General features: G+C 46.3%; 1 protein-coding gene across 1 annotated transcript in view; it reads left to right on the top strand.

The window, feature by feature from the left end:
* Positions 1 to 47: 47 nt before the first annotated feature.
* LOC144169951 (GATOR2 complex protein WDR24-like) overlaps positions 48 to 10994 on the top strand; it is a 34129-nt gene continuing 23182 nt past the window's right edge. The window contains exons 1-7 of the mRNA XM_077699408.1: positions 48 to 93; positions 250 to 351; positions 428 to 544; positions 686 to 763; positions 845 to 989; positions 2701 to 2917; positions 7241 to 7445. Coding sequence (XP_077555534.1) covers positions 255 to 351; positions 428 to 544; positions 686 to 763; positions 845 to 989; positions 2701 to 2917; positions 7241 to 7445 — 859 coding nt within the window. The 5' untranslated portion in view covers positions 48 to 93; positions 250 to 254. The remainder of the gene's footprint in view (positions 94 to 249; positions 352 to 427; positions 545 to 685; positions 764 to 844; positions 990 to 2700; positions 2918 to 7240; positions 7446 to 10994) is intronic.

The following is a 10994-nucleotide window of genomic DNA, read 5'->3' as shown; positions in this document are numbered from 1 at the left end:
ATTGCGCAGATTTGCGCGTTCTGTATTGATACGTGAGCCCCGCGCATATCATTGTTTTTGATAAAGTGGTCACGCTGGGGATTCTACTTTTCTGTAAGTAAACATTATGCTAGTTGTTCGGCAACGTTCTGTAGCTCCTGCTTTCCTGAAGCATTGAACCGTTGACAGGATAAGAAACTTCTTGTGCGTTCCTTATCATTTTTTTTACATTGCCAAGTTCAAGAAACGTTTCTATTGCCGTCTTTACAGTGATCATGGGGACGAAAACCATGCATTGCACTCTTGAAGGGCCTGCGAATGCCCTGGCCATAAATCGAGACGCAACGCAAGTTGCGGTTGCCGGCAGGAATGGTATGAACCGTGATAAAAAACAGATGCTCCTATTTCTTCTGTGACTGATTACAGTGCTTTGCCTTCGCCCTTTCAGTGTTCAAGGTTTTCAGCTTGGAAAATGAAGAATTCCACGAAAGGATCAATCTACGCGTTGGGAAGAACCTGAACCTAAACTTCAGTTGCAGTGACGTCGTGTGGAACATGATCGAAGGTGCGTTGGCTGTCATTCACAAATATTGTTCATAACTCTTTTAGTGCGTTTTGTTACTGAGGCGACGGAGCAGTGCATAAATAAATCTGTTTAAAGTTGGTTTATGCTGCTTGTGCGTACGCCCTCATGTTTCTTTTGCAGATCACATCCTGGCTACAGCAGCTACAAATGGTGCTGTGGTTACTTGGAACTTAAATAAAAGCTCCCGTTCCAAACAAGGTACCATCTATACCGCGCGTGTAAAAAAGCTTTCGTCGTGTTACATGTAAACTGAAGTGCTGTGCTTTCCTCGTTTCGCAGACATGATATATCAAGACCACAAAAGAACAGTCAACAAAGTCTGCTTCCATCCCTCCGAGGCGCATATACTCCTGAGTGGATCCCAAGATGGAACCATGAAGTCCTTTGATATACGTAAACGAGAAGCTGCCAACACATTCCTCAGGTTTGCTTTTCCAAGGTTCCTATGCAAAAACCTTCAGCGACCACGGGGAAAGCAGATCATTATCGTTCTAAAGGACCCAGAAACACAAAATACAAGTTTGGTTCGTTAAAAATACTGTTTTGTCCTGATAACATTGATAACCAATTTTATTACAAACTTCAATCAAATAATCGAGATATTAAAGAAAACAGATAAAGCAGTGGCGACTCTCCTGCCACTTTCTAATGATTTTTCTACGACGTCACAGAATCTGTCTTCTGCAATTGTCAACCACCAACCTAAACCACTGGCAGGAAACATGACAGGGCGATTTGTGTGCCCTCTAGATCCGTTTTATTGTATCACTTGAATGCTAATGTGCAGTTGACACACTGACAACTGTTGTTATTAGTGCTGCTCCATGTTACACTAACACACTGATTCTGGTCCATATTACATCACTTCTGCCCATGCCATGTCACTGTAACAGGAAATACGAGCTCTTTTTGTATTTTTGTGTTTTTTTTTCTTCTGTTAAAAAGTATCTTTTGTGGCGGCAGTGGGGCTGAGTGACTTACCAAAGGCTAGTTTTATTTTTATTTTTTCTAATTGAACAAAATTGTATTTGGTCTCCAGGGCCCCTTTAACTCTATGCCACAAAGCCCATAATGAGAACCTAAAACTTCATTTGCAACTTGTGCTGTACTGTGGAGGCTGCACAGCTGCTAGCTAGTCTTGTCTAACTAAGAGCAGCCCTTGGGAGCACATTTCCATCCCCTCTGTGGTGGTGGTGTTCCTCGGTACATGAGCCCCCCTGGAATGTTACAGTGAGTTAGACGTGAATTATTTGTGTTGCCTCTGTAGTGGTGCGCTCAGCTTGTGGAATAAATTATATAGTGAGGAGGCTTGGACGTATGTTAACTTGCGGGCATTCATGTCGGTGTGCCAACAGCAAGGTGTGGGACTGTGCACTAACCTGGAATGCCTACCTTAGACAGCACCATCAAAGCAGGACACTGTTTTTTTTTTAATGGCTTTTGCGATGTCACTCCCCAGCAGGTACCCGGTTTAGTTTTGTGAAACTGAAGCCTTGCTCAACATGCTTCTTCTTTTTTTCTTTTAAATGAGGCACTGTGGCAGTTGTATTATTCGTAAAAGCTTAATTTCTTGACGTATGATTTTTGCAGCATAAGAGTGTTTTATTTTGAAGTGTTGCTTGCTAAGAAATAATAAAGTCTTGCACCTAGCAGAGTATTTTGACTTGTATTTGACCTACTAAGCTAAGCATGTAGGCAGTTTTTAATTGGCCTCAATGAATGCATCTTAGATGGGTCCTGAAACATCATAATAGTGTAAATAAACACGCGGTTGTGATGTTTCATGTTCAAGGCCCTCAGATCCAAACATCAGAAAGCGTGCACGTTTACACTGCAAAGTTTGCCTCCATTTTTTTGCACTTATTTCAAATCCCTGCCACCTTTTGTCGCTTTTGCATGTCACAGGGCACATATTCCGGCAATGCATCACTAAAAACTGTTAACGAGCACTGTCACTAGCCCTAATGAAGGTTCAAGCACACCACTTCCTGCGGTGTGCCTGAATTTTAGGAAGCAGTTAACCTGAATGTGAGGAAAAGCGTTCGCACCACATGGAGTACCTCCTTCAGCTGTCTCGTTTGGAAAGTGTTACAGCCTCCTGAGAATACTGCCCCACACTTCTTTCACCAACGCAGTTCGTCGGAGAGCGTCCGGGACGTGCAGTTCTGCCCGCACACCCACTACATGTTTGCGGCCGTCCAAGAGAACGGCAACGTCCAGCTGTGGGACATGCGGCGCACGGACAAGTGCGAGCGGCAGTTCACGGCTCACAGTGGGCCCGTCTTCACCTGCGACTGGCACCCGGAGGAGAAGCGCTTCCTCGCCACCGGTGGCAGAGACAAGGCAATCAAGGTGAGGGGGCAGCAGCTTGTTCAGAGTGGTCCTCGCCATAGGAAGCACCTCACACTTTCCTTCAAGTGCACACGTGTGCTCCATTGGGAATGCCCTCACAGCTCATTGTAAAGGTGCCAAGCTGGCTGCAAGTATCGTCATGAGCCTGCTGACATCTACCGCAGGACGAATCCTGACCCAACTACAGGCTTGTAACAGATCCTCTCCTGCATCCTCTGAATCCATTCTTTGCTCCCCCAGCCTTAAATTTGAGGTTGTCGACCCTTCACTATGTTTTCTGTCTGCCCCTCTCCTAGTCCTCAATCCTCTAGGCTGCTTTTTTTATTAAAGGGGCAGTGACACAAAAATTTTGCATGTTTTTTTTTGTTGCAATAAGTAGCTAGTGACCTACTTATAACCTGAAGAAACCTTATTTGCTTCAGCGTGCGACGGTTGTTTGATTAGAGGCATTTGCGGCCAGTCGCAGTTTCGGTTTCAGCGAGTGCCGCGAAACGATGGATTTTGTGGATTTTGTGTGAACAAAGCTGACCACATTACCGTCGGAGGGATATTACAGAGCAGAGCCGCCGTAGCACTGTCGAATCCGCATCGACTGCAGTTTCTGCGAATGCCCCCACGTACTGATCTCGTGAGGCGCTTAAAACGACCGTGGATGTGACGCAGGTGCTGCGAGTGCAAATGCTACCGCGGCTAAAGAACGACGCGTGACGCTCGAGACGGTGGGTGGCAAGACGCGCGCTGGGAGCAGCCGGCCGGTCTGCCTACAGGTCCGCCTGCAGATGTGTTCGGCTTAGCACTGCGGCGGATATTCGAGTGCCGCTCTCGTAAGCGGTGCAGGTGACAATTTTTAGTGCAACCCGCCATCGCCATTAACTCCTTTCTCATGTAAGCCACCATGGTCGAGACTTGGGGACAATTTCGTGCAGCGGTAACAAGCTATCACTCGAGCTACCTGCGCCGGCCTGGGCCACTTCGCGGCCGTGGCCGCCGCCTGCACAGCGACCGTGCGGCTAGCTCAGTGGGCTTTTCGTGCCTCCGGCGCGTTTTCGCATCCAATGGTAATAAACAGTAATAGAAGAAGAGTGCCTGGAATCGCTGTAGAACTTTGGTCGCGGCCAGCTGCCCGATGAGCTGACGAAATCACGGCGCCTCCGCCGCCAACGATCGGGTCGTTCGTTCTCGAGAGCAGAAGCTCCGCCCTCCGGCCCTCCGATTGGAGCGGCGAGCCGTGCGAGCCGGCGAAAAACGCCGGCAGTGCGGAAGCGGCAAACACAAACTCGTGATGTATTTGGATGTTGTTTATTTGCACAATATCCTCGGGATGTCGATTGCGCGTGGTCCTCTGCTGGCTGCTCGGTTGCGTTTCGCACTTTTTAAAATTGATTTTAAATATGTTCTATGCTGTATTCGCCGCTGATATTTTGCAGATGATGTAAATGTGTTCCCACCAATCTATCTCCGAAGTTGTCTCGCCTTCAAAATTTTGTGTCAGTGCCCCTTTAAAGTTGCGACCTTTCCCCGAAAAAAAAAAAAAAAAACAAAAAACAAAAAAACGGCCCTTTGGGGGAGGTGGGGTGGTATTTAGAAGGTTGAATTTGTGGTGAAAAAAAAAAAACTAAACATCCCCCTCGCGAGGGGCACGATCAAATGCAGAGCATTTCCGGGGGCGCACGACGTTAAGTAGTTTGCGTTACATTAATGTTGTTGCACTTGTTGCTGTTGGTTGTTGTATTTTAATTAAATGAGGAGACGTAATTACATAGTCACGTGACATCATTTATTAGCAGGTGGGTATGATTATTGTGGCGCAGTGGGAAGAGCACCATGTACCTCGCGTTCCGCCCACAGGTAGTGAATGCATTGTATCAGCAGCTTCTTGACGTAGTTTGAATGAGTCAAGGATATAAGGCGCGTTCGTAGCCCTCCATTCTGTGTCGGCTTTGTGGCGCAGTGGGTAGAGCACCATGTACCTTGCGTTCCGCCCGCAGGGTCGTGGGATCGAAACCAGGCGCCGGTAAGTATTTTTTTTTTATATATAGTGTAGGGGGAGGGGTGCGGACGACGATGGACAACTAGAACGGGTGACATCGTGAGTTAAAGAAATGCTCTGCATTTAAAAGAATCCATGTTTTATGACATGCAATGCCATATGCATTGTAGCGTTTTCCTAGAGAGGAATCAACATAAAGTTTGTACTGAAAGTTACTCAAATTTTGGTTATTGCTCTAAATGTGCTGCACTGGGAAGCAGCCGCACATACTTCGCCCATTAAAAGCTCTTCTTTGCATCTCGCCCGCACTCACCCGCATATTTTCTCTGCTCGCGTGTCCTTGTGCAGCTTGCCGACACCTATTTATCGTCGTAGTTGCTAAAGTAATGCTTATAAAATGCAAAAAAAAATAATAATCGTGGCACGATGGCCAAAAAACTAGCCAATGACGGCTGGTTTTATGTACGGACTGGCAACCGGCCCGCTGTTTAAAAAATCACTTGGGCCGGTCAAAAACCGGGCAGGTGGCAACCCTATTTTTATGTGTGAGTATATATGCGCCCAAGGTCCGTGTCACGTATGTATGGAGCTATTGAACAAGGGTGCATGCTATTGGAAAAAAAATAAAAGTAGGGTTTAAAACCATCAGCATGTACCAGAGATGGCCAAAAGGGTTTCTAGGCAACATCGTTTTGTCGGAACGTGAAGCCTCGCAGTCGAGGTCATAGAGGAAAAGAATGCCTCACAGCAAGAAAATGCGTTGCCAGGCAGGAGCGTTCAAAGCGCATCATCTGCTACTGTCTATAACCAATCAATGCTGCCTCAACTTGAGCACTCCCAAGGTCACCTTCTCTTTCTCTGTGTAATCCAATCAAGTACTATTGGCAACTTTGAGGGATATTTAGACATTGAGGGGATATTCATGCACGTGCAGGAATTTTTTTCAAGACTGCAAATAGTGTCAGTCATTGACAGCCATTCCTTGAGTGAAGACATGTAGTGAGAACTCCACAGACTTTAGTAAGTTATAAAATGACATAACAGCATGAGCAAAAACACTGTGTCAAATTTTATGATACTTGGCAGTACCCAAGTGGAAACCATTTGCGAGATTCAACTGGATGTGAGGGGTGAGGCCATCAGCAACTCGCGCATCTAGAATTGGCACAGTCACTTCAAAGATGGCCACAAATCAGCAGGCAGCGAACCGCACTCAGGCAGGTTCTCAGCAAGCCGAAGTGAAGGAATCGTTGAGCAAGTACAGACCTTGGCCATGGAGGACTGTCTTGTCATAGTTTTAGAACTCATGAATGAGATAGGAGCAAGTAAAGACCTTGGCCATGGAGGACTGTCTTATCATAGTGTGAGAACTCATGAATGAGGCAGGAGTCAGCATTGAATCGATCGGACCAGTAAATTTTGACCAAGGATTTGGGCATCAGGAGGGTGTCTGCAACAATCCCATCGAACCTGCTGTTTCATTAAGGTAGCCCACCCTCCGATTCTGCGCTTCTTATACAGAGTTTACTTTTCTGCCAACCACGACATTACTGTGGTTTGCCTGGCTCCATTTTCCACCGATACTATTACTTTGTTTGACTTTTGGCTATTTCCCAAGCTGAAAATGCTTCTGAAAGGAAACTGAGTTTAGTCTTGAGGAAACATGTGGAATGCTACGGCCCGGCTGCTCGCCATTTAAACAAACACATTCCAAGAGTGTTTTCCGCACTAGAAGGAACACTGGGGGAAGTGTGCTCATTGCCATGGTATTACTTTAGAGAGGATTAAGGTCGGTGACCGCAAGTTTTTAACTATGAACCTTTTACCCAACCAGACGAGATTTCGCCAAACCTTGGATTTCACTTTTTGAGCTCATCTCGTATGAAGCTCGGGCATAAAAGTTGGCACATAGCAAGCACAAAATGAGGTCAGCGGCGCAGCTGTCAAAGCAAAATAAGTACGCTGTCGTGAAGTCAATTAGAAAATAAAATAAAATAAGTAAATTAACAATGATGGCAAGAATAACAAAATGTACACCTACATGAACTGCGAGGAATGACCCGTAATTTTTTTTGCTTATGACTATATCAAAGGTGTTCACAGGCCTGCTTTCGTGTTTGTGGATGCTCACATGTTTGGGCAGAATCTTGTTCGCTGTGCTCTCACCAGGAAGCAGCCTACCCATGCTGAGGGCTGTGTCGTACATTTGTGACCTTTCCATGTAGCCTTGCAGAATCTCGACTTGACTGCACAGTCGACTTGACTTGACTTGGTCCGTTCCCCCCCCCCCCCCCCCCCCCCCCCCCCCCACTTGCCATTCGTACAATTGTCAGATCTGGGACCTGAGCGGCTACAAGCCGCTGCTGAGCCAGTGCATCCAGACGATCGCCTCGGTGGCGCACATCAAGTGGCGGCCGCAGAAGAAGTACCACATCGCCAACAGCTCCCTCGTGGTGGACTGCACCATCAACGTCTGGGACACCCGGCGACCCTACGTGCCCTTTGCCGCCTTCACCGAGCACAAGGACGTGGCCACGGGTGAGGGGGAAAAAAGGGAAGGCGTTTGCTTTGGCAGATTTGAGCAACATCACTTTTATTGTTGTTGTCGTTGCTGAAGCAGCGACGATGAAAGGTTTCACTGTTCAACAACGTTCCATTTGGAGGACTTGAGCTCTAAAATGAACAAAGGAGCAGTGTCGAAGAAGAATAATTGGCATATGGTTGGCTGGTACTTAGGTTGCAAAACAGTCCTTTCCAGAAGTATACAATTCATTAAACCGGAGTGATTTTTCGGTGGAGCAAGAGCAATGCATTTAAATAGTCTTGCATGACCTGACACTGGCAGTGAGGAGTGGTTGCATCACTTTGAGACTGTTTATGTATTTGCCACCGTGGCTTAGTGTCCATGGGGCATTCGCCTGCTGAGCTTGATATCGTGGGCAGGATTCTCAACCTCGGCAGCCATTTTTCTGCTGGCAGCTAAAAACAATAATGCCCTTGTTTTGAGACTGGGGCATGCATGCGTTGAAGGCCATCGATTGGATTAATAAAATCAATTCATTCTTCTCCATCATGGCATGCATCCTAGCCGAGGTATAGTTTTGGCATGCATTATCATAATTTGCATTATGAGACGAGATAAAATAGCAGTGCACAGCCTGGCACTCATAGCTATTAAAGGTACCATTGCCCCATTCAAGAGCTTGCTTTGCCACGGTCACCAATTTTAATGCGAGCATTCAATCAAATAATCAGTGCAATCAGACAAACAGAACAAAAGTTGGCAATTCACCAACTACTTTCCCGCCCTCTACTTGTGACGTTATAAGTTTAACTTTCACGCTTGGCTTACACCCACAAAAGCAACCACAGAGGGAAATAATTTTGTGGGTCGGCCGCATGAACTCGTAGTACGTATTTCAAAATGAAAATACATTATTTCATGGTGGTAAAATGATCAACAAATTAGTACAGTGCAAAAACATATTGTAAATCAACATGAGCCAAAAGTGAATGCAGTGAGCGATGAGGGCACTGTGTCATCAAGTCATCTCTAAGTGGCTCCTGTAACTCCATAACTAATTAAAAACACAAATAAATGACGCCTACTATTTTCGTAAAGGTGCATTAATGTTTCAGTTTTCACTTTTATTGTTTGAAGCTAGACCAAAGCCTGTGGCCATACCGTGACCAGTCATGGGCACGTTACCGAAAAAAAGTAACAGTGTTACAGTTACAGTTACCTAACCTAAAAAAGTAACTCTGTTACAGTTACAGTTACGAATTTTCCAAAAGTAACTAGTTACAGTTACAGTTACTGCAAAAAAGTAACGTCGTTACTTTTCCGTTACTGTATAAAACTAACTATTAGCTAAAAAGATTTGGCTTATTTAATAGAAACGTTCGAAGGCATGCAGGTAGTAAAAATTACACGTAGTAAAGCTATACACGAGGGGACCTAAAATGATGCACTCATGCCCAAACAATCATTGTTTACGGCTTACTTTTTTTATTACGGAAGTTTTGCTATCCATCATAAGGAACTTTATTTTTTGGTTGCTGCATTTTCACTGGAAGAAATTTATTTGCAAACATCATTGTAGTATAGAATTAGTTGTTTTTCAAAGTTGGAATCAGAGAGGACGAACTGGAGGACAACACAGCCGAAACAATCTTTCAATGTCAACTTAATTTATTTTCGCCTACAATGCCGTCTCTTGACCGCCCTGCGCAGTGAGAGAGAATGGAAAAAAGGGGGCGGAGGTGGCGGATCGACGGAAGGCCCTCGTAGGAAAGGGGAAACGGGCGTGGGAGTACATCGGTTCTCGAGGTGTTTTTGAAGGATACTAAAAAAAAAGCGCTTGGTTGACTTTTTATTTCGTACTTGTGGTCGGAGACGGAGACCAATTTGAGCCATTGCCGAAGCGGCGTTTGTCAGGGGGCCCTCGGAGTCGTTCTCACCGCCCCAACCCGCGGCCGCCCCCATCCCCGGAATGAGACAAGATATTTCCAAAGGGAATAGAAACTGAAACGAACGCTTTACTGGTTTCGTCCTCCCCTTCCTCTCCTCTCCCCCCCTCCCCCCCTCCGCCGTCCTCACAAAGGCGGATTTTGCGTCTCGACCGAAAAAAACTGCTCTCACAATCCCAGCCTTCCACAGCACTCACGTCTCCGATCCCAGGAACCGCTCCCTTCGTTTGCTTTGAGGCATAGGCCGAACGAAGCTCACCCAAGTATTCCTTGCACCCAACATTTAAAAGCAGATGTAGCTACTGTTTTCGTTTCGGCCACAGCCCTCGAAACGAAGTCGGGAGGCTTCCCAAGAACATTTCTTCGTGCAGTGGCACTGTGGTCAGACGTCTGCCGGCCAAGATGCTGGCTGGTGTGAGGGCACTCGGGGGCCACCATCGTTGGGGTCGTCGTATGTGTGGAGGGGCATGAAATTTATTACTTCCTAGACCTCGTTCGAGCACTTGGTACAGCTCGATGGAGCCCCTAGACCAGGGGTCCCAAACGTGTGGTCCCAAATACGGCCAGGGGTCTCTAAAGCGAACAATGGTCGCAAGCAACTGCGACTTGTCAATCGGACACTCTACAATGCGCACACGGCTGGACGAGCGTGAGGCCGCCGAGAGACTCCCCGCGGCGTTTTATGACCCTGCAAACGGGGCTGCACGTCGCTAATGAGAAAGCGACGCCCTGACCGGAGTTTTCCAGGCTTCTGCGAAAGTGAAAAGGTTTCAGTGCATTTTGTGGGTGTTTGTTTTCCTGTTCGCCTTTGTGTCAAACACTTTTACTGCCCTCCAGATGTGGCGAAAATGCATCCACGTGCGCTTAGGCGCATGTCGCAGCGCTATTTATGGCCTGGGTGAGAGCGATGTCATGCTGCTGAGGAAAATACTGCAGCTTAGACTTAGAAACTTCGAGCCCTTAGTAGACCGCGTGGGACACGACGCACACGTGCACGCCTAAACATTTCTAATACAGATGTTTTTCACCCATGAGAAGGGAGTGAGCTGGCATAGTTTTAGACGAAGGTTCTGCGGAAGAAAGGCCGAAAAAGGGAAATGGGCAAACTCTACACCGGTCGTTAATGAGTGTTGCCGTTGGATAATGTTTTATAGAAATAAAGTAACTGTAACGATATTTCTCGTTACAGTTACTGAACAAAAAAGTAACAGTGTTACAGTTACAAGTTCCTCTAACTTAAAAGTAACTAGTTACAGTTACAAGTTACTGAAAAAAGTAACTAGTTACCGGTAACGCGTTACTAGTAACTAGTTACTGCCCAAGACTGACCGTGACACAGGATGGGTTTATTATGCAATGAACTGCCACCGCCGGGCTTTATTGAATTTTATCGGTGATTCCGAACTCTCCTTCCCCCCCCCCCCCCCCCCCCCCATCCCTTTTTTCCAGTGCCGTCAGGTCAGTGTACTTGATTTGGGAATTTGAAATGTGCCCTTAAAGGGACACTGAAGTCAAAATACAAGTTGCTCTTTATCGGTAGATTAGCTCACGGAGAACACAAATATACCACTCTTACGCGTAGCTTTTCTTAAAATAAGGTAAAAAATAACGAAAATG

The sequence above is a fragment of the Haemaphysalis longicornis genome, unplaced genomic scaffold, assembly GCF_048455015.1.
Source record: "Haemaphysalis longicornis isolate Haplotype H1 unplaced genomic scaffold, Haemaphysalis longicornis Haplotype H1 scaffold_2, whole genome shotgun sequence".
NCBI classification, from domain to species: Eukaryota; Metazoa; Arthropoda; class Arachnida; order Ixodida; family Ixodidae; genus Haemaphysalis; species Haemaphysalis longicornis.
Note: the sequence above shows the minus strand (reverse complement) of the source record. Positions and strands in the feature narration are given on the sequence as shown.